Genomic DNA, 22,426 nt, shown 5'->3' with positions numbered 1-22,426 from the left:
CCATGAGGGGGCCGGAAAAGATTACAGTTGTCCCTTGTTATATTGCAGTTCACTTTTTGCAGTCTCACTGTATCATAGATTTTAAAATTGTATATATCTAATTTTGTATAACGATTTTTTGCTATATCACGGGATTTTGCAGTATATTATTTTAATTATTTTTGCGGTAAAATAAGCATTTTCTAGCCTAAAAAAGTGAAAAGGGCCTGACCGGGTGGTGGCGCGGTGGATAGAGCATTGGACTGGGAAGTGGAAGGACGCAGGTTTGAGACCCCGAGGTCGCCGGCTTGAGCGCGGGCTCATCTGGCTTGAGCACAAAGCTCACCAGCTTGGACCCAGGGTCTCTGGCTCCAGCAAGGGGTTGCTCGGTCTGCTGAAGGCCTGCGGTCAAGGCACATATGAGAAAGCAATCAATGAACGACTAGGAAGTGGCAACGCTCAACGAAAAACTAATGATTGATGCTTCTCATCTCTCCGTTCCTGTCTGTCTGTCCCTGTCTATCCCTCTCTGACTCTCTCTCTCTGTAATTAAAAATAAAAATTGAAAAGGTTTATAAGAGTGTGGGGAGGGTTTATAAAACCTTAAAATATATATAAATAATAAGATAAATATAAGGTCACTACTTCGTGGGTTTTTGCCTATCGCAAGGGGTTCTGGAACCTAACCCCCGCAATAAATGAGAGACCACTGTATTCTTTTTTTTTTTTTTTTTTTTGGCAGAGACAGAGTCAGAGAGAGGGACAGACAGACAGGAAAGGAGAGAGATGAGAAACATCAATTCTTCACTGCGGCTCCTTAGTTGATCATATTGATTTCTCATGTGTGCCTTGACCGGGGGGCTACAGCAGACCAAGTGACCCCTTGCTCAAGCCAGCGACCTTGGGCTCAAGCTGGTGAGCTTTACTCAAACCAGATGAGCCCACACTCAAGGTGGTGACCTCAGGGTCTCGAACCTGGGACTCTGCATCCCAGTCCAATGGTCTATCCACTCCGCCACCGCCTGGTCAGGCTGTACTCTTATTTTCAGATGTATGTTATCAGGTATGTTATTGTAGATGCAAAAGAAAACAGGCACGATTAAGGTAAGCATTGACCTTGACATGACTACCCATCATGACCTGCTTTTAGTTCAGACCATTCTGTGTGGTTACCATGCAGGCCTCCCTTGAGCTCGTCAGGTTCAGCATGTGGCCCCCTTTTTATCCACAAAGTGGGTTTTGATCACATTTTCTTTGGCCTTTTGTGAGGTTCCCAACAATTTAACAGGTAGCATAGTCATGAGAAAAACCGTTTCTTTTTTATTATTTTTTTTATTTATTCATTTTAGAAATGAGAGAGAGGGAGAGAGAGAGACACACACACACACACAGAAGGGGGAGGAGCAGGAAGCATCAACTCCCATATGTGCCTTGACCAGGCAAGCCCAGGGTTTTGAACCAGCGACCTCAGCATTGAGAAAAACCGTTTCTTTAGAGTCCACAGAAAACGGGATTCAAATTCTAGGCTCATTGCATGTAAGGCTGGTTAGGCCAGAAGACAGCAAAGCCTCTACTCCCAACGTGCCTTAGATACCTACTTCCTTGGGTATTCTGCCAGTTGGTCATCTCCCTATTACTTATCTGAACATTGTTATAGTTATTATCATTACCCTCCCACCGTTTAACTGCCATACTTAACAGAAGTTTTTGCCCTGTGGCTGGAAATACTGCAGAGTTAATGGAGGGCGCTCCCAGTGTACACCTTGAGCCCCCCAAAACCCCAACTTTTTTCTCATTTAAGGGGCTCAATATTTTCTGCGCTCAACAGACTTTACCTTAATCTGCCTCTGGCCAAACCCCATCCTAGGCTAGGGCTTCTGGTCTTAGCCCATCTGTACACAGACGCCCCAATAAAAATAAATCTTTATTTTTGAGAGAGAGATAGGGACAGACAGGAAGGGAGCGACATGAGAAGCATCAGTTCTTCATTGTGGCACTTTAGTTGTTCACTGATTGCTTTCTCATATGTGCCTTGATGGGGGGGAGGGGGGAGCTGCAGTACAGCGAGTGACCCCAGCGACCTTTGAGCTCAAGCTAGTGACCATGGGGTAAGGTCTATAATCTCATGCTCAAGCCAGCAAGCCCACACTCAAGCTGAGGACCTCAGGGTGTCGAACCTGGGTCCTCCACTTCCCAGTCTCATGTTCTATCCACTGCACCACTGCCTGGTCAGGCCCAATAAGTTGTTTTTATCCTCACGTTTGGCCTGGTTTCCTTCTCTGGGAGACTTAACATTGCCTAACAACCAGCTTCATTAGGAGGCCAGGAAGATTAAATATCAAATTGAACCATGATTGCTTTTTCTGTCAAACCACAAGTGGAATCTAACAGTAGCATTCCTTTGTGCCTCTAATTAAAAGCCAAAAACGAAAAACCCTCCAGCTCTAAATTGTTTTCTTCAATGCTGCCTAAGACACAGATCAGCTCCACTGTGGCTCTAGAGCTCAGAAGTTGCATTAGCCTCCAGCAGCCTCTTGAGATTTGGCAGTTCCTACAAGGACCCAGAACTTCTTCCCAGCCAGCTCTGGCACATCCCATGGGGCCAGAGAAGTCAAGAGCTGTGACATCCTGCTGGGCCACACGCAGACAACAGCACTGCCACCCTGCTTTCTGCAGCTCTTTTCACCTTTGCTTGTGGCTCTCTGTGCAGGGAGCAGTGATGTTGGTTCCGTTTTAAAATGTGGAAACTGGCCCTGCCGGGTGCTCAATGGTTAGAGCATTGGCCGGGCATATTGACTTCCTAGGTTCCAGCCCGAGCCCTGGGTTGAATGCCCGGTGGGGAGCTATATCTGCTTTTCTCCGCCCCCCCCCCCCCCCCCATCTCCTTCCCCAGCCAGTGGCTCGGTTGATTCGAGCATCAGCCCCCGGGCACCTGCTGGAGTCTATCTCCGCTCCTCAAAAAAAAAAAAAAGAAGTGGAAACTGAGGCCTACAGAGGGTGTGCCCTCGTCCAAGATTACAGGCCGCCGTGTGGTGTTGAGATAACTAGGGCTGGCGTTAGAGCCAACATCCTAGACGCTGCCTCCAGTTCTGTGACCTCCGCAAGGTCCGTGACCCTCGCTCAGGCCTGCTAGCTCTCCTGGAAAAGCACCACTCAAGCAAGTGCGCGCAGGGGCACACCCAAGACCCTCCCAAGTATCAACACTTGACTCTGACTAGAGAACAACCCACCTCTAAAGTTCAGGAGCAGACTGACCAGTGCCGCAGTGCACCAGAAAGAAGCGACTGAGAGGACCCCGCCCCCGGAAGAGCGAGCGGCTGCGCCACGCCCCCACCGGGCGTGACCGGAAAGTTCTGCGGAGTAGGCCCACGCCTGCGCGCTGACTTGTTCAAAGGGGGCCCGTCTCGCTCTCTGTCTACAGCGCCTCAGCCCCTGCGCCGGGCGTGGCCAGGCCATGGCGGCGATGGAGTCTAGCGATCGCGCGGCGCGTGCCTCGACCCCGGGACCCTGGCCCGGTGGGGCCCCGGGCCACGTGACACGGGCTGCAGGGCCGCCCTCCGGGCGAAGCGCCCGCGGAGCCCCCCGATCGAGAGAGCAGACCTCGGCGGCCGTGGAGAAGCGGGGCCCGTACATGGTGATGCGCGCGCCTTCCATTCAGGCCAAGCTGCGTGAGTGCGGCCGGACGGGGGTCTGTTCCTGGGCGGCCTGTCGCGTCCACCCGGCGGCTCCGGAGCCCCGCTGGGGAGACCCCGGAGAGGCCTCTGCGGCCTGCTCCCGCCCCGAAAATCTGTTAAACACGAGCAGGTTCTTGGCGCTTGGGAGACCCTGCGGAGCTGGGCAGAGCCCGTTGACCCGCGTCCTTTGACTTTCAGAGAAGCACCGGGACCTGGCCAAGGCCGTTCTGCGGAGAAAAGGCATGCTGGGTGCCTCGCGAGGCCGCCCCGACGCTGCAGGGAAAAGGTGCCAGCAGGCGCTGTCTCCTATGCAAGGTTTCCGGAGAAGGCCTAGTTCTGGGGCTGGGAAACGGGGGCCCTCGGTTAAGGGCAGCTAGGGACCGCGGACCCCAGCTTGTCAGGTTTACTGGTATGAACGACCCTTTGTGTGTGTGTGTGTGAGACAGTGCCCGGCGAGGGCTTCGGAGCAAGAGTTATATCAGATGCGTGGTGGCTGGGTCCCCGGTAGCGCAGGTGGCACGCGGGGTGGGAAGAGCCGGAGCGAGTGGTAGACCCTGGGGGTCGGATGGACCTTGTGCAGTAGCTCTGCCAGGAACAGTTGACACTCTGTGTTCTCTAGTTAGATGCGGTGTGTGTGCGCGCGGGCATGTGGTCCTGATTGGTTCAAGTCGTGCTTTCCTCGGAGCCGCGGGGGAGTGGTGTGGATACTGCGCTTTCTGAGGAGCTGCAGCCAGGTCCAGGCTGGCAGTGACGGCTCTGTGACTAGGTAGAAGGCAGGTCGTGACATAAAGGCAAGAATTCTGGCTTTCCCTGCGAATACAGCTGCTTCATCTCTGCGTGATCTCTCCTCCCACTATCCTTAGGTTGATGAAGTTTAACAAAGGCTATACTGCTCTTAGTCAGAGTCCAGATGAAAGCCTGGTGTCCCTCAACTCTGACAGGTGAGTGCTCTCCCTGGGAACACCTGGGGAATGACCTGGGTAAAACGGCAGATCCTGTGGTACCTTTATCTGGTCCCTGTCTCTCTCAAGATCCTTCCTGCATGTTCTGGGGCTGTTTTCCTTGCAGCACTATCCCTTCCCAAGATGGCTTGCTTTGAGGACTCAGCAGATTCTTGCTGTTCTCAGACTTGGAGCACCAGCCTTGTCTGAGGACATCATCCTGCCCTGTTATGTCGTGCACTGTTAGTAACCATGATTTGACCCTGTTGGGGCCATTGAAGGAACCATTTATACTGACAACAGATTCTGGGCTGGAGTGCTGTGGTGTGTGGTCCTTGCTTCCTCAGTCCTGCAGACAGACTCCTTGCATGATGTCCACCTTGCCATTTGCAGCTGTGCTCCACAGGCATCCCCCTGAATTGACTGTTTTCCTCTTCTAGTGATGGGGACCTGGAATCCAGATACTCCTCCGGGTATTCCTCTGCAGAGGCAAGTCCAGAGTGCCTTCCTGTGCCGGGCCAGGCATAGGACAGTGTCACCACCACTGCCAAAAGCTTGTGTAGTGCCTACTGTATGCTTGGTGCTGGGCCACACTTCCAGTTGATTCTCCAGTCTTCTGCTCTGCCCTCTTCCCACAGCAGAGGTATAGGTGTCCAGGGAGGGCTATTGAAAATCCTGGAAAGCCCTAGACCCTTAGGGATGGAAATGACCTCACAGATTTAGTCTGGGCCACCACTGAGAAAAGGAATCCTCTAGATATACCCCAGCTAAGTTTACCCACCTCCATTTGCTTGGGTGTTTCTTGTAATCAGGTACCCACTTACCCACTTACCTCCAAGGAACTGTGCTGCCTGCCTTTCCCTCCCAACACAGATGTACAATTCCTTCTTCAGGTAGCTCTTAGAGCTAAGTCTTCCTTATTAATTTGAAGTGTCTTCTGCAGCCTGGACTCAGTAGTCCTAGGCCTGCTCTCCAGTGTCACCCAGTTATTCTAGTCTCCCTTCCTTTGATTGTGTGTTTTATCTGAGATCAGGATTCCTGACCCTCCTCTGGCCGTCTCCACCAAGCTTGCCTTCTTCCAGGCCAGACAACTTCTGTTCCTTCAGTTGTTCCATCTATGGGAACTCAGACTGAGATACTCCTGGGCTGGCCTTTTAGACACATTTCCAGAGTGATTGTCCCAGACAGAAACAAGGGATGTCAAGTTCTGACTTACGTGGTTTACTGCCTTTGACAGAAGTGAAGTGCTGGGGACATGACTATACACCACTGGTACTTCTTCCTTATTTTCCTGGAAACTGTTGGCTACCTCCAAGTTTCCACCAAAGAAAATAAAGGCAGTTTATAAATTAATACCTGGGTGCCTAAAATTGTTAAAACTAAGACAAGAAAAATTAGCCAAGCTGGTTTTTTTTTTTTTTTTTTTTACAGAGACAGAGAGTCAGAGAGAGGGCCAGATAGGGACAGACAGGAATGGAGAGAGATGAGAAGCATCAATCATCAGTTTTTCGCTGTGACACCTCAGTTCATTGATTGCTCTCTCACATGTGCCCTGACCGCGGGCCTTCAGCAGACCAAGTAACTCCTTGCTCGAGCCAGCGACCTTGGGTCCAAGCTGGTGAGCTTTGCTCAAACCAGATGAGCCTGCACTCAAGCTGGCAACCTCAGGGTCCCAAACCTGGGTCCTCCGCATCCCAGTCCAACGCTCCATCCACTGCGCCACTGCCCAGTCAGGCCCAAGCTGACTTTTCTTCTGCTCAGCAAAACTGGTAAAACCAGGCTGATAGGCCCTGGCTGGTTGGCTCAGTGGTAGAGTGTTGGCCTGGTGTGTGGAAGTCCCGGGTTCGGTTACCGGCCAGGGCACACAGGAGAAGCGCCCATCTGCTTCTCCACCCCTCCCCCTCTCCTTCCTCTCTCTCTCTCCCCCTCCCGCAGCCAAGGCTCCATTGGAGCAAAGATGGCCCGGGCGCTGAAGATGGCTCCATAGCCTCTGCCTCAGGTGCTAGAGTGGCTCTGGTCGCAACAAAGTAATGCCTCAGATCGGCAGAGCATCGCCCCCTGGTGGGCGTGCCGGGTGGATCCTGGTCAGGCGCATGCGGGAGTCTGTCTGACTGCCTCCCCATTTCCAGCTTCAGAAAAATACAAAAAAAAAAAAACTAGGCTGACAAGTTCCACTTTGCAAGAAATGAGCTCTGCTGACAGCTGAGGACAATATATCTAATTGGCAGTGCAAGACAAAGCTGTTCTCTACCCTATTCTACTGTAATTCATATTCTTTTTATATTCTTTTACTATTCAACATTCTGGTATCATTGTCCCATATTTTTTAGCCTTCATTCCCAGTAGGAATGGTCAGAGCAATGATTTTCAAACATATCTGCAATCTAATATATCAGTTTCCTAGGTAGTTTTTTTTTTTTTTTTTTTTTTTTTTTTTGGTGACAGGAAGGGAGAGAGATGAGCAGTGTCAGTTCTTTGTTGCAGCTCCTTAGTTGTTCATTGCTTGCTTTCTCATATGCGCCTTGACCAGGGGGCTACAGCAAAGCAAGTGACTCCTTGCTCAGGCCAGTGACCTTGGTTGAGCTCAAGCTAGCGACCATAGGGTCATGTCTATGATCCCATGCTCAAGCCAACAACCCCACGCTCAAGCCGGAGACCTCGAGGTTTTGAACATGGGTATTCTGCATCCCAATCCGATGCTCTATCCACTGCACCATCGCCTGGTCAGGCTCCTCTGTATTTAGTGAGAGCAGCTCCCCTGGGGGTTGGTGACAGTGCAGCCTGGACAGTGCTGGCTCAGGCCCCTGGGTGTCCCTCACTGCTGGCTGAGACACAGGTAGGAAAAGTACAGGACTGTGTGGGGTTGACCTGAGGGTGGAGCATGGCCAGGAAGCTCTGGTAAGAGACGTGGAGCTGCGTTTTGGGTAGCAGTTATTTCTGCTTTGCAGCTTACACTTTTCTCTTCTTGCTTTTAGCAGGTGAACCAGGATGTGAGCCGCCAGTTGCTCCAGGATGGGTATCACCTGGATGAGATTCCAGATGATGAGGACTTGGACCTCATTCCCCCCAAGCCTATGGCCTCCTCAGCTTGCTCCTGCTGCTGGTGCTGTCCTGGGGACTCTTTTTCCTGTACCCTCCAGTAGACAATCCCCTAACAAGGGTGCTGCTTGCCATGCCTACAGAGCCCTTTTGGCTCCTCAGAGGTCACAGAGTAAAATGGGAACTGCTGTCAGCTCCAGAATCATTTGTGGTACTGACCTTCTGGGAAGTCAGTGACCTTCAGTTAATCTTTACCTGGTGCTTTTCAGGCAGAGGCCCCATCTTGGTGATAGGGTGATACGTGGAATTCTGCAATTTGCCTCTGCTGTTGGAGCAGTTTGGTGAAACCACTTTAATTAGGGCAGGAATAGAGGAATGCTGGCTCTATGTTGAGTGACAAAGATGGCTAAGGAAAACACTCGCAGACATCCAGACTGGTATTTGTTGCCATGCTCTTTAGGGGAAAAAGAGCTTCTATGCCCATGTGTGCTGGGTGGTGGTGTTTAGAATCAGGGAATAGCATTTTGTGGCTTGCAGCTTGGGATCTTTGAAAAAGAATTTAAATATGTGGGACCAGTTCAAGAAATTCCTTAAGCTCTTATCTTCCCAGCTCCAAGACGTGTTTGCCCTTCAAGAGCATAAAGCGGGCCCTTTGGCCCTCTTGGTTGTGCATGTCTGTTGTCAGGAAGACAGCCGCTTGCTTGATGACGCAGCAGGATCAAGGCTTCCAGACTATCTGGACCCAGAGTATCCCTAGCTGATCAGACTAGATTTAGTGACTCTGGTTAGCCCTAATCAGAAAAAAACTGCTCTGCTGGGTGCATGTGTGTCTTTCTGTGGTCGCCCTCTTTTGCCTTGGTCTTAGCTAGATTCTGCATCATCTTTGAGCTCAAGGTTGGCCCAAAAGCCAGCAGATTTTGGTTATCAGCAGAAGGAGGCAGGGAGCATCAGGTCCCTTCCTATTCAGCATTTTTTTTTTTTTATAATCTCAAAAAATTTTTTTTTTAATTTTTTTACAGGGACAGAGAGTCAGAGAGAGGGATAGATAGGGACAGACAGGAACAGAGAGAGATGAGAAGCATCAATCATCAGTTTTTCATTGCGACACCTTAGTTGTTCATTAATTGCTTTGTCATATGTGCCTTGACCGCGGGCCTTCAGCAGACCAAGTAACTCCTTGCTCAAGCCAGTGACCTTGGGTCCATGCTAGTGAGCTTTTTGCTCAAGCCAGATGAGCCCGCGCTCTAGCTGGCAACCCTGGGGTCTCGAACCTGGGTCCTTCTGCATCCCAGTCCGACGCTCTATCCACTGTGCCACCTCCTGGTCAGGCCTATTCAGCTTTTTAAACTGTGAAGTAGCCATGGGTGCGAAGTACACTGGCTAAACTGTGTGGTCTCTGACATTGACTAAGGCTCACAGACAGTATGGGGAGAGAAAGTGGTGCAACCTCCCAGTGCCCTCCCTGATGAGATAATCTGCCATTGCAGAGGGCCTTCTTTGCCCCATTGTGGACCATTGTGTCCAGCTCTCCAGATTCTGACTACAGCATGGGCCTCACAGTGGATACTCAGGATTGGACTTTTTACAATAAACCTCCAGGTATAACATGCCCTCTCTCAGCCCCCAATGTGAACACAGCAAAGACGGCATAATCCCCCCCTATGACCCCTATTAGCATCTCTTGCTAAACCACACCTTTCCCTAGAATTTAGTTTGAAAATGTTTTGCCTTGCTTTACCTAGAAACATGGTGAAGACTAAGTGGGAGTGGACAGGGTTCCCAGACAAAGGGGCATGGTAGTCAGTAGAGGGTGGCCCCATGTGGGACAGTACCTGGTCTGCTGACTCATAGGAGGGAAGGTATGGACTTCCTCTGCTACTACATGAGCTGACTGAAGACTAAGTGTCAGATAAAAAAGGCCATATCATTTGCCTGACCTGTGGTGGTGCAGTGGATAAAGCACCAACCTGGAATGCTAAGGTTGCTGGTTCGAAACTCTGGGCTTGCCTGGTCAAGGCACATACAACCAATGAACAACTAAAGTGGAGCAACTATGAGTGATACTCCCCCCATCCCTTATCTCTGTAAAATCAATAAATCTTAAAAATAAAAAGCCATATCTGCCAGACAGCTAGCCTCCCAAGAGTAACCGGTAAGTGCTTAATGCATCTATCTCAATGCTTTTCTCCAATCTTAGAAAGCTGAGTAATGTATCCAGAGTACTGTGGCTGACTTGTATTCTATAGTCTTAAGTGTCACAGCAAGAGGAAGATGGGACAGGGACTAGAGGCATCTCACGTTGGGGTCTGGGATAGGGGAGCGGGGTGGTTATTCCATTCTGGAATGGGGCTCTGCAGCTCTACACAGGTGCACTTTGCAAATGCTCAATGGGAATGATGATGTCTCCATTCTGAACCCCTTGCCCATCCAGACTATATCCAGGCCTTTCTGGTTTCTGCAGAGGGCACAGATATAGGACAGTGTAAAGGAATACACTGTAATGGGAAACCCAGTGGACGCCAGAAAGTGGCTGTGGCAGCCAAGTGTGGAGCAGTTCTTTGGGCAAGTTGGTTAGGACTGGGCAGAGTAACCCAAGCATTTGGCAGCTGCTTGGGGTTAAGGGTGACAACAGGAACCCAAAACCAAGGACCTCTGGTTAATTGGGTGCTACTCATCAACACCATGGTTCGCTAGGTTCTGCATCCAGTCTTTGAGCTCAAGGTTGGCCCAAAAGCCAGCAGATTTTGGTTACCAGCAGGAGGCAGGGAGCATCAGGTCCCTTCTTAAGCTTTTTTTAAATCTGAAAGTAGCCATGGGTGCGAAGTACACTGGCTAAGCTATGTGGGCTCTGACATTGACTAAGGCTCACAGACAGGATGGGGAGAGGAAGTGGTGCCAACTCCCAGCGCCCCTGAGGAGATAATCTGCCATTGCAGAGGGCCTGCAGATGTTCTGAAACAATGTTCCAGAGCTGGTTGTGAGTGGGGCATTACCTTTGTGGAAAAAGTTGTAGGAACCTGAAATGTGCAGTGAGGCAGGATAGGAAGTCTGTTTGGGGCCAGAGGTTAATATGTCAGTCACCAGAAAGCAGTAAGGTTCCCAGAGCCAGACTGCCTTAACTGAGAGTGCTGGGTGTTCTGTGCTCTGGGGACAGGGATGTATGCAGGCTTATCTCACCAGTGGGAGTGGTCCTTTATGTGTTTAAAGTATTCTACAGAATTCTTGGCTTAGGCCTCTACAGCTATCTAAGTTTATAATAAATACAGTCATGCTAGTTGAGCCGTCTCTGTGGCAATAGGGTTTTTATGCAAGGCCCAGACTGCAGTCATTGTCTCTTCTGAGTTCTGCAACGAAGAAACAGCCTAACGGCCCCAATTGCAACTGTTCCTCCTAGGACCTCCTCTCCTTTCTGCTGTTCCCAGTGGGCATCACTTTCTGGCCTCCCCACTGGCAGCCACAGATGGAATCAGCCTCTGCACATCCCCTCTCTTTACAATGAGCTCCTTTAGCAGATCCTTTTTCCCCAGGTCTTTTTCTCTTTCTAAGCCCAAAAAATCCAAAGGCCAAACTTTTTTTGAGGGGAGTTTTCTAGAATTCAGTTGTACCGGAAGTCTAGTGTGGGCCCAGCTGTAGCCCAGGAAGATCCTTTTGTGAGTCTAAACCCTTACTCCACAGGAGGAAACCAACAGCTGGTTCTCTGCTTAGTTTGGGGCAATAAGATCAGACTGTTGCTTAGACTCTTCAGTGGCAAGCGGACAACTGCAGCCTCCTGTAGAAGTGTCTCACCTCAGAGGGGAGGTGCAAGGGCATGCCTTCCTAGGCACTTCTGCCAGTTTAGAAAAGATAGGTTGCTTTTCACAATACAAATTGGATTGTCCTGTCCCTCTATCTGCAATGGCTCAATGTGCTCCACAGAAGTGACTGAAAAATGTTCCCCTGTGAAGGGCCAGGCCATATAGTCTGGTACATGTACTCAGCTGTATAACCCCAGAGCAATCAGACAGCATGCAGATGAGTGGATGTGGCCAGGCTCAGCCTGCTGGCCTTCACAGGCTGACCTCTGCCAAAAGTCAGCTCAAATACTGAAGAAGATTCTTGCTCTTTAAGCCAGCATTCCAGTGTCTGCAGAGCCAGAGAGCCCAAAGTCTGCCTGCAAACTGTGCACCAGAGGCTGAAGCTAGCTGCTTCTCCTATGCCTTCCTAGAAAAGGGCTCTTAAGTCTAGCCTACCTATTTCAGAGATGACCACCAAAGGCTCAGTGCCTTTCACCCCACAGCCTTGACACAGCAATCTTTAATTGCTTTCACAAAGCAACAGGATGATAAGGACCAACACTGGTCCAAAGGCCTATCCTTTTACTGCTCTGCTGTGAGGAAATGGGCACCCCAGGGCCAGAACCCCATTCCTAGAAATCAGTCACATACCCTTTTGCTAGAACTGATGGTGAGCTAATCACAGATTTCACCAGCCTAATACAGTAGGTGAAACAGCTGCTCTCCTGCACCAAGTCTGACTCAGGTGTAAAGAGGACACAAGTGGAGTGTTGGCCTTTGTCCTCACAGGAAGAAAGTACAGCTCAGGCCTGCATGGGAGTCACCACCTTTGAGCTCACTGCTCTACACCAGCTCTTCCAGGGAATACTCAGAGTCCACAGCAGGAAAGGAGTCTGGGCTGGGCCTGAGGAGGTAAGGCTAGACAGGATTTGGGGTGACTGGGCAACAGAGACAGGATGGCTGTGGCCTCTACAGCACACAGCAGGCACGGAACATCAACAAGTCCTCCAGCACAATGAGCTTCAGTGAGACAGTCTCATTGGCTCCAATGAAGAGCACTCTACCACGATGCAGGGGGATAACTTCCTGGGCTGTGGACGTGCTGGCTGTTGCTGTGCCCTGCACCATCAGGAGAATGCTGGCGGAGTCCAGTGCCAAGATCTTATACTCGGTGACTGATCCAGGCACCTAGGTGTGAAGAAACAAGAATGGTGGACCTCACACTGTTTCTACAGCACAGGACCACTCCAAGAGCAGTGAGGGACAGCTCTGCCACCTCTCCCACTGCTCAGGCTCTTGTCAGCACAGAGGCCTACACCTGGTCCCTAGTACAGAGAGGAGTGGGCAGGCCCCTGGACATCTCTCACCAAATGAACTTCACAGAAAGGAAACCCAACCCAGGTAGAGGACATAATGTGGCCCTTGCCAGATTTCCTCCCACCATGGCCCCTAACTCACCTCCATCTTCATAACAGTGAAGTCTGGTACAGGGGGGTTATAGAGAGAAAGGTATGGGTCTTCCTGACTCCGTGTTGGAGCAAAGAGCCTGTCCTTGCTGGGGCTGGGGGTGTAGTTGAGCATTTCGCACAAAGTTGGCACATCAATGAACTTGAGTGTTAGGCCAGCACGTACTGTATTGTCTGAAGATGCCATGCACTCCACACAGTCTGGAGACAGAATTGTCATGTGCTAAGCTGATGAAGGATGTCTAGTCATAACTTGAGCACCATGAACCCCCCTGATGTTAGGTAAAAATGTGGGAATTGCATTCTCTGGGAGAATATCACACCAAAAACGAGACAGGTCACCTGCTATTATCAGGGGTAGTCACATTCACCCTTGGCGGAGCCTCAGCCCTCCTCAGACTAGTTCTCCCACAAAATCCTATCCACAAATAGATGTATGGCCAGCACCCTCTGAATACATGTATTTTAATGTAAAATCTCTGGAATGACAGGACAAACATGAAGGCAGTATGATGCAAGTGAGAGAACAGCCTTGGTCCCATGCAACCTAAGTTCAAATTGTGGTTCCCATACGTAGACAGGGTTTAATGTGAGAATGCACAACCTCATGGAGTTAGTGTGAGGATTAAAGCAGTGTCTGACATCACCTGACATGTTACTCACCTCTTCCCTGCTAAGCTGGATAGGACCTTAAGTCTCCCTGACCACCCTCCCCATTCACCTGGATGGGGAAACATGGCCCAAGCCGGGATGTGGCAGTGAGGCTCCCTGCTTCATTGTGGCTTACCTCCTTTCAGGTAGGCATGGGGCACATTGGCCTCCAGAAACATGGCCTCGCCTGGCTTCAGGGTAAGCAGGTTCAGGAAATAGATGGCAAAGCATCCAATGTCACCTGGATACTGCTGGTGCAGCTGCAGCAAGAGCTCCCCACATATGTCTTCCACGTTGTTTCCAGCAGTCACTGAAGGTCACAGAGCACCCCAAGGCCATTTAGACTTCACAGCCTCACCTTAGCCAGGGAGTCCTGGGCAAGTCCCTCCCCAAAGGAATCTAGAAAATGGTGGACATGGTTGCCCAGCCTCTTGGGGACCAGCCTTTCTTGATATTCCAGCCTGCAGAGATGCCATGTTTCCCATTTTGACCATCTATGTGCCTAGCACTACACTAAGCATGAAAAGAACTAGAGTGGCGTTTCTAGGAAAGTATTTCTCAACCTCAGCACTACGGACATGTTGGGCCAGATAATCCTTTGTTGTGGCTGCTGTCCTGTGCATTGTGGGATATTTAGTACCATCCCTGGGTTCCATCACAAGATACCACTTTCATTGCAACCCAGGTTCTGACAACCAAAACTGTCTCCAGACAGTGGCCAATGTCCCTTAGTTGAGAACCACTGCTCTAGGAGCTCAAAATCTAGTTCAGATGTAACTCAAGAGTTCCAGGCATCCCGACTCAGGCCTTTCCCTTTCTCAGCACTGAAAAGTACTGCATCTCAGCCTGACCTGTGGTGGCGCAGTGGATAAAGTCTATCTGGAATGCTGAGGTTGCCAGTTTCAAACCCTGAGCTTGAAACCTTGTATGGGTTTGAAACCTATACAACAAGCAACTGCAAATTGATACCTCCCACTCCTCCCCCCCTTTCTCTCTCCTCTCTCTAAAATCAATAATTAAAAAGAAAGAGTACTGTATCTCAGAAAATTACTGTTACGGGAAAACCAAGAAGGCTGGGCACCCACCTCAGATAGCATGAGGCAAAATGAATGCACCAAGGGGCAAAATGTGTCCTGCAGACTGACCAGGCCAGGCTGAGCTTAGCTTGGGCTAGAGTGGTAAGGGAAGGCTTCTTGGAAATGGACAGGGAGTCTGTGTGTGTGTGTGGGGGGGGGGGGGTCAGGGATGAGTTGTCTTGAATGCTTTGGAGGGAGGATATTTGTAAGTAAAGCTGGGTGTTCAGTGCCACAATGAAGAAAACAGATGGTCTGGATCGAAGGGTTCTTAGTTCATACAGACAGCTGAATGCCTACTCTGTGCTTAGCACTGGGGACACGTAAAGGTCAAGGAGACAGGTCCACAGCCTGTGTATGCACACGACATAGGCTCACAGGTGCTAAGGGCTGTATCTGACATAGGAACAGGGTGCTACAGAATCTCTAGGCAGGAGGAATCAGTTCTGCTGTGAGGGCAAGAATCCCTAAAGGGACAGGCATGCAAGCAGACAACAAAACATAGGGTAGGCTTGGGTAAAATAGTTCCTTGTGGCTCAAAGGCAGCAAGGAAAATGTTCAGGGACAGAACCATAAAAGTTCTGGGTTCATCTGGAGAAGGAGCCAGGGACTCATCACATGTGCCACATAAGCTCACAGCTTAGAGTCCATTCTGCCTTGTTTTCCACTATCCTGTAGTTTTTCCAATCCAAAGGTGACCACACCTACCACAGTCACTTCCTAAACACTCCTTAGTAAAGACTGGGCACAAAGCACATATTTAAGATTTACTAATTCAGAGCTCTGGGCATCAGGACTATGGAGGAGAGAGAGGATCCCCTTCCCTCTTCCTACTATCTAGCCCAAAAGTACAAATCCATCCACTGGAGGCAGCTGCAGGGCTGGGGGAATCTCAGAATGCCTGGGTAAAGACATCCTAATTGTCTTCCAGGCCAGTCTGTCTCCAGCCACCTAGAGAAGATGGCCAGTTAGGAAGCATTATTCAATGCTTCTCCACAAAGACTAAGAAAGAAATGCTGGGCCCTGGCCTAGTTGCTCAGTCAGAGCGTTATCATCCTGACACACAGGTTGTGGATTCGACCCCCAGTTAGGGCACATATATAAGAATCAACCATTGGAAACATAAATGGGTAGAATAGGAAGTTAATGTTCCTCTCTCTCTAGAATCAAAAATTTAAAAAAAATAAAGCTAAATCACCAACAGCCATCTAAGTTGGGCCTATTTTAGTGTTCCATTTGAGTAAAGAGGTAGGTTGAGAACCCTGTGCACACAGCTGTGCCTGTGCCAGGGACCCAGGACAGGACATTGCCCCCAGGCCTCCGATGACACTCACCTTGCTGGGAGATCCGCTTTACTAGCAAGTTGAGCTGCTCCACCACCACCTTCTTCTCACTCTTCATCAGGTGGGAGAAACAGGTCTGCAGGGCAGTAGCCATGGCCTGGGAGCTCTGGCTCAGGCTCTGCTTCAGCTGCATTGTTGCATCGTCTCCAATTAGAAACTGGAACTCAGGCACCTCTGCAGGAAGGACAGGCCAGGGCCCGTATCAGGAATGGCAAGATGGGACACAAGGAAGTGGGTAGTTGCAGGAGGCCTACCCAATCTCAGCCCCAACTAAGGAGTCAGGCAGTGAAAACTGATCGCTCACCACCAGACCTCAGCAAGACCACACCTAAGCCTGATCTCATAGGATTATCTCAGTGGCTTCAAGAATTCATGAAGCCAGTCTGACCTGTGGTGGTGCAGTGGATAAAGCGTCAACATGGAATGCTGAGGTCACTGGTTCAAAACTCAGGGCTTGCCCAGTCAAGGCACATATGAGAAGCAACTACTAGGAGCTGATGCTTCCTGCTCCTCCCCCAAGCCCCTTTTTCTGTCTCTCTAAAAAATCAGTAAATAAAATTTTAAAAAAGAAAAACTACAATTCATGAGGCCAACCAGTCCTTCAGTTCCTGTGACATTCTACCTCTCTGTTCCTGGTCACTGTTCCAGCTCTGCCCTGGGTTGACCAAGCATCGTAGGCCCAATATGCATGCTCTCAGCATCTTGCCCAACCTTACTTGTCAGAAAAGTCACAATTTCCTCAACTGGTCGGAAGCCACACAGGGCCTGAAAGGAGGTGAGGGCAATGGCCATTTCTGGCTTATGATTGGCATCAGGGTAGTGTTGTGGAGACTGGAGGTGCAGCTTCTCTGCCAGCTCCTGTGGAATGACCAGGGGAAGAAGAGAATGGTCAAGGTATGCTATCACCTAGTAGGACACCAGCCCCACCCAGGCCTTGTTCCCTACCCTCCCCAGTCACCAGAATGCAACAGCTTCCTATTTCTTGTAACAAGTCCAGTCAAGGCATAATGCAGAAACTCCAGGTTCAGCTGACCCAGGGCAGAGGCATGGTCCAAATATGGGCAAGAGCTGGGGTAGACTTTAAGAGGCCTTGACTACAAATCAGGAAACCCAAACACCAGGCCATGCTCTGACACAAACAAGCTGTGTGAGAGACTACAAGTAGCAAAGCTCTTGTAGGCCCTGGCCGGTTGGCTCAGTGGTAGAGCGTCGACCTGGCGTGCAGAAGTCCCAGGTTCGATTCCCGGCCAGGGCACACAGGAGAAGCGTCCATTTGCTTCTCCACCCCTCCCCCTCTCCTTCCTCTCTGTCTCTCTCTTCCCCTCCCACAGCCAAGGCTCCATTGGAGCAAAGATGGCCTGGGCGCTGGGGATGGCTCCTTGGCCTCTGCCCCAGGCGCTAGAGTGGCTCTGGTCGCAACAGAGCGACACAGCGGAGGGGCAGAGCATCGCCCCCTGGTGGGCAGAGCATCACCCCTGGTGGGCGTGCCGGGTGGATCCCGGTCGGGCGCATGCGGGAGTCTGTCTGACTGTCTCTCCCCGTTTCCAGCTTCAGAAAAAAAAAAAAAAAAAAAAAAAAAAAAAAGCTCTTGTAGTTCAAGGCTTAGCAAAAGGTTAAGTTCTCCCCCCAACTCCTCCATATTGGCTATGAAGCTGAGTATTTGCATTCATCCCTATCCCCCACTTCACTTAAGTTGCTAAAGGCTAGGTTTTTCTCCACACATCCAAGTTAGCTGTGATGCTGGATTGTTTGTATTCGTCCTATCCTCCAACTCCCTTGGAGAGACTGAAGGCTGTTTTCTTTTTATCCTTTGTTTTGTGAAGTTAAAATGTTAATATGGTGAGGGTTTTCTACATGTGGAAGAATTCTTGGGTTGCCTTAGAAATGTGACTTGTTTTAATGATCTCTTTGATTTGCTAATGACTTCACTTTGCCCTATAAATAAAGTAGGTAGGGGGGTGGGCACTTGCCTTTTTTTAAAAATCTTTTTCTTTCTTTTTATTCATTTTTTGAGAGAGAGAGAAAGAGAGAGAGAGAGAGAGAGAGAGAGAGAGAGAGAGAGACAGAGACAGAGACGGGGGGGGGGGGGGCATCAACTCCCACGTGTGCCTTGACCAGACAAGTGCAGGGTTTCAAACCAGTGTCTATGTCGACGCTTTATCCACTGCGCCACCACAGATCAGGCTGAGACTTGCCTTTTTTTTTTTTTGTATATTTCTGAAGCTGGAAACGGGGAGAGACAGTCAGACAGACTCCCGCATGCGCCCACCCACCAGGGGGCGATGCTCTGCCCACCAGGGGGCGATGCTCTGCCCATCCTGGGCAGCACTCTGCTGCAACCAGAGCCATTCTAGCGCCTGAGGCAGAGGCCACAGAGCCATCCTCAGCGCCCAGGCCATCTTTGCTCCAATGGAGCCTCGGCTGCGGGAGGGGAAGAGAGAGACAGAGAGGAAGGAGAGGGGGAGGGGTGGAGAAGCAGATGGGCGCTTCTCCTGTGTGCCCTGGCCGGGAATCGAACCCGGGACTTCTGCACGCCAGGCCGACGCTCTACCACTGAGCCAACCGGCCAGGGCTATTTTGTAAGCTATCTTTTGCGTTGCAAAGAGTCCTCCCAAGCCCAGCTTTTTTCTCTTTAAGCCTATTTTCTTAATTCTGTGCCGTTCCCACTCAGGACCTGGAATTACTAGCCATGCTGGTTTGCAGCAAAGCTGTATGACTGGGCAAATCCCTCACTTCTCTGGTCTTACTTTGCCCATCTAGAAATGGGGAGTTTAGACAAATGCTCATAATGTGACTCAGGGGCTTGTTGCAGAAAGATTCCCTAGGGGTTGGAGCTGAAGGAACAGCTAGGGTACCTGCCCTGCCCCAGAGGGTGAACTTTCCCAGAGGGCCAAGTGGGAAAATGTTAGATATGAATATGTGCTGGGTGAAGGGAGCTTAGGAAGAAGCTTGGAGAAACTCCCTGGCACAGGCTGGTCTGTTTCCCATAGACTTGGCTGCCAGTATGTGTCACCAGCATCTGGCCTTGCCAAGCTCAACCAGGAGCATCAGGCCTGGATTAAGCTCTGAGCTGAAGCCTGGCATGGGTGAGGTAAAAGGAGCAGCAACAGTCATAAGAGCACCTTAATAAGCTCTTCTCTACTCTGATTGTGCTTGGCTCTGGTTCTATACCTTGTTAGGATGTGCCTGGATGGACAGGGCCATTTCAATTGAGAGCACTTTGAAGAGGAAGGGCAGCTTGCCATTAAAGGTTTCCTTGACCTTTGAGCCCAAGCAGTCCTGGTTCTCAGTGATCCACTGGCCTAAGGTCTTCTGCAAGACGTGACTGTCAAGAATCTTGGCATCTCCCAGGGGGTGGGTTCCCATCCATAGCTGGAAAAACAGGAAATTTGGGAGGAAAGGGGGAAGAATCTAGCACCACCACCAGTTTGCCTACCTTAATCCCAGTTACCCTGTGTTCCCTATAGGGCAGCTGAGTCCCAAGCACGCTTCATAGGAGTAGGTATAAATAAATGCTCATGGCCCTGGCCGGTTGGCTCAGAGATAAGAGCGTCGGCCTGGCGTGTGGAAGTCCCGGGTTCGATTCCCGGCCAGGGCACACAGGAGAAGTGCCCATCTGCTTCTCCACCCCTCCCCCTCTCCTTCCTCTCTGTCTCTCTCTTCCCCTCCCGCAGCCAAGGCTCCATTGGAGCAAGGATGGCCCGGGCGCTGGGGATGGCTCCTTGGCCTCTGCCCCAGGCGCTAGAGTGGCTCTGGTCGCAACGAGTGACGCCCCAGAGGGACAGAGCATCGCCCCCTGGTGGGCGTGCCAGGTGGATCCCGGTAGGGCGCATGCGGGAGTCTGTCTGACTGTCTCTCCCCGTTTCCAGCTTCAGAAAAATACAAAAAAAATAAAAAAAAATAAAATAAAATAAATGCTCATGCCACCAGAGACATAAAGGGAAGCAGCAGACCACAGAACACCAGGAGTCAAGACACCCAGGCTCTAGTCCAGGTCTGACTCTAACCAGCTGGGGAGGGTTTGACTAGTTACTTCTGTCTCTGGGTCTCAGTTTCCTTATCTTCTCAACAAAGAGAATAATACCTGTAATGTCAAGGTCGTTGAAAATCTCTGACTTTCAAATGGCTCTGTGAGGTTATCAGCATTCACTTATACCAGTCTTCCTATGCTAAAGCCTCCCTACTGTTTCACTACTAAATGGGCAGGAAAAATATAGAGTATTTTAGGTTTAAAAAAAGCAAAGAGTTAGTCAAAGTACACTTTAACAATTAAAATTCAGTAAGTGCTGCACTGGCCAGGTAGCTCAATTGGTTTGGAGCATCCTCCAGATACTCCAAGGTTGTGGGCTCGATCCCAGGTCAGGGCACATACAAGAATCAACCAATGAATGCATAAATAAGTGGAGCAACAAATTGATGTTTCTCTCCCGCCCACCCCACCTTCCTTTCTCTCCCTAAAATCAACTTTAAAAAAAGAAATTCAGTAAGGGCTAAGAATTCTTTGAGGAAGGAGGATCTGGTAATCCCAGCCTATTATAAGAAAACCTTTCTTTTGGTGCCACCATCTGGGTTCCTCAACGTGCACTGATCCGAATAGTGGGGCCTGCTACTTTTGTACCACCACCCCTCCCAGGTGACCCACGTGACTGCCTCAGACCAGTTGAGTGGAGGAGCCCCTGGGTCTCACCTGCTGGTCAAGTGGGCTGCATATGCCCAGCTCTTACCTCTGCATAGGGCTTGTCCTCGGAAATCCGGGCCAGTGGGTCGCTGCTGGCCAGTAGCCGAGCCACCTCGCTGCTGGAACCCTTCTTCCCCCAGGCATACTGCTGCACCACACAGGAAAGCGGGAACACTGCGGGCACAGAGGGTCAACTCCCGCCCCGCCCCGCCCCGGAGGCCCCGCTCCACTATCCCCGGGAAACCTGGCACGAGCTGAGCTGAGGGTTGTATCTGAGGGATCAAGTCAAATAAGGGCTCTGTTGGCTGTGAGCTGAGAACCCTTCTCCCCTGCGGACCTCAGTGTTCCCACTTGTAAAACGGGCAGTAAGGGTCTCGTGCAGAGGCGAGACAGACAGCTGCGCCGAGGGGACGGCAGGGAGTGGGAGGGATATTTTGCGGCACACTCCTTCTCGAAGTGGCTGTGGTGCGGGTCTTCCCTCCAGACCTTCATCGGCAGTGCTGCAGCACCCTATCACAGGAGCCCCACCTCCGCCCGCGGCCAGCCGCGAAGGGCCCAAGAGGGAGCACGACCTGGCCCATCGAGTCAGAAGGGTCCTCCCGCCCAGGGAGCAACACATCCCCTCGCGCGCCTGCACCCACGCACAGCCCACCTCGTGGAACCGCCATCCTGATAGCACCTACTAGGTTTCCCGCACGTAGACCCTTCCCGGCAGCACCCGCGCCCACTGCGCCCAGAGCTTCATAGGAAATGTAGTTCCCTAGGCACCTCCTCTTGCGGCCACACCCCTTGCGATCAGGCCACACACTCCTGAATCCCTCCCCCACCCCAGAGCAACCAAGGGGATTATGGCTCCGACGTTTCCGACCTGCAATCTCAGATCTCAGTATCCATTAATTTGTCCCTCCACCGGACACATTTATCGAGAACCTGATGAATGCCATGGGCTGTTTGAAGGACCAGAGAGCTTATAATACAGCAATAAGACCTTAGAGTGGGTTGAAAAATAAGCGATACCTCCCCCCCCAAAAAAGGAGTGGGTGGTGGTCTGCATCAGGGGTCCCCAAACTATGGCCTGCGGGCTGCACGCGGCCCCCTGAGGCCATTTATCTGGCCCTGCCGCACTTCCAGAAGGGGCACCTCTTTCGTTGGTGGTCAGTGAGAGGAGCATAGTTCCCATTGAAATACTGGCCAGTTTGTTGATTTAAAGTTACTTGTTCTTTAAATATTGTATTTGTTTCTGTTTTGGTTTTTTACTTTAAAATAAGATATGTGCAGTGTGCATAGGGATTTGTTCATAGTTGGGTTTTTTTTTTTATAGTCTGGCCCTCCAACGGTCTATGGGACAGTGAACTGGCCCCCTGTGTAAAAAGTTTGGGGACCCCTGGTCTGCGTAATTTAAAATGCTGTCTCGGGCCTGACCTGTGGTGGAGCAGTGGATAAAGTGTCGATCTGGAATGCAGAGGTCGCCAGATCAAATTACCTAGCCTTACCTGGTCAAGGCACATATGGGAATTGATGCTTCCTGCTCCTCTTCCCTTGTGTCTCCTCTTTCTCTCTCTCTCTCCTCTCTCAAGTGAATAAATAAAAATTTTAAAAAACAATAATAATAAAAATAAATAAAATGTCTCGGAGCCTCATCGAGAAGCTGACATTAAAGCACAGACTTGGAGATGAGGAGGAGAGAGTGTTCTCAGCAGAAGAAACAGCCAGCCCTAAGGTGGTGGGACCTGAGAATGTACCAGTCATGTGGTGGAGTAAAGAGCACAGAAGCGTGTGTGGCTGGAGCTCAGTGAGCTGATCGGGTGG

General features: G+C 50.6%; 2 protein-coding genes across 6 annotated transcripts; one reads left to right on the top strand and one right to left on the bottom strand.

Moving 5' to 3' along the window:
* Positions 1-3,352: 3,352 nt before the first annotated feature.
* Positions 3,353-7,826, top strand: FAM219B (family with sequence similarity 219 member B). Of its 3 annotated transcripts, none has more exons than XM_066344375.1 (5): positions 3,353-3,647; positions 3,852-3,939; positions 4,517-4,594; positions 5,035-5,083; positions 7,573-7,826. In XM_066344375.1, exons 1-5 carry the CDS (start codon positions 3,434-3,436, stop codon positions 7,735-7,737), a joined length of 594 nt encoding a protein of 197 aa, XP_066200472.1. In that variant the 5' UTR covers positions 3,353-3,433; the 3' UTR covers positions 7,738-7,826. The 3 variants fall into 3 exon arrangements, with proteins under 3 accessions (XP_066200472.1, XP_066200471.1, XP_066200473.1); XM_066344374.1 differs by having other exon boundaries at positions 7,570-7,826; XM_066344376.1 differs by lacking the exons at positions 5,035-5,083; positions 7,573-7,826 and adding an exon at positions 4,898-5,027.
* A 4,247-nt stretch (positions 7,827-12,073) lies between these two features.
* MPI (mannose phosphate isomerase) lies at positions 12,074-21,348 on the bottom strand. 3 transcript variants are annotated; one of them, XM_066344370.1, is made up of 8 exons: positions 21,270-21,348; positions 20,664-20,791; positions 19,111-19,311; positions 16,656-16,797; positions 15,931-16,113; positions 13,660-13,833; positions 12,865-13,073; positions 12,074-12,594 (listed from the first exon to the last, which is right to left on the bottom strand). In XM_066344370.1, exons 1-8 carry the CDS (start codon positions 21,283-21,285, stop codon positions 12,376-12,378), a joined length of 1,272 nt encoding a protein of 423 aa, XP_066200467.1. In that variant the 5' UTR covers positions 21,286-21,348; the 3' UTR covers positions 12,074-12,375. The 3 variants fall into 3 exon arrangements, with proteins under 3 accessions (XP_066200467.1, XP_066200468.1, XP_066200470.1); XM_066344371.1 differs by having other exon boundaries at positions 21,301-21,320; XM_066344373.1 differs by lacking the exon at positions 19,111-19,311.
* Between the last annotated feature and the right edge of the window lie 1,078 nt (positions 21,349-22,426).

The sequence above is a fragment of the Saccopteryx leptura genome, chromosome 6 (assembly GCF_036850995.1).
Source record: "Saccopteryx leptura isolate mSacLep1 chromosome 6, mSacLep1_pri_phased_curated, whole genome shotgun sequence".
Lineage (NCBI taxonomy): Eukaryota > Metazoa > Chordata > Mammalia > Chiroptera > Emballonuridae > Saccopteryx > Saccopteryx leptura.
The sequence above is the reverse complement of the archived record's forward strand: the minus strand, read 5'-3'. Positions and strand labels throughout refer to the sequence as shown.

Excerpts from the sequence above, each read along its gene's own strand:
- MPI (XM_066344370.1), bottom strand. Across the intron at positions 19,312-20,663 it reads AGGACAAGCCCTATGCAGAG|CTATGGATGGGAACCCACCC; the intron begins GTAAGAGCTGGG and ends CTGTTTTTCCAG. Across the intron at positions 16,114-16,655 it reads AATTGTGACTTTTCTGACAA|AGGTGCCTGAGTTCCAGTTT; the intron begins GTAAGGTTGGGC and ends TCCTTCCTGCAG.
- FAM219B (XM_066344374.1), top strand. The coding sequence starts at position 3,434 with ATGGCGGCGATGGAGTCTAGCGATCGCGCGGCGCGTGCCTCGACCCCG. Across the intron at positions 3,940-4,516 it reads CCCGACGCTGCAGGGAAAAG|GTTGATGAAGTTTAACAAAG; the intron begins GTGCCAGCAGGC and ends CACTATCCTTAG. Across the intron at positions 5,084-7,569 it reads CCGGGTATTCCTCTGCAGAG|CAGGTGAACCAGGATGTGAG; the intron begins GCAAGTCCAGAG and ends TCTTGCTTTTAG.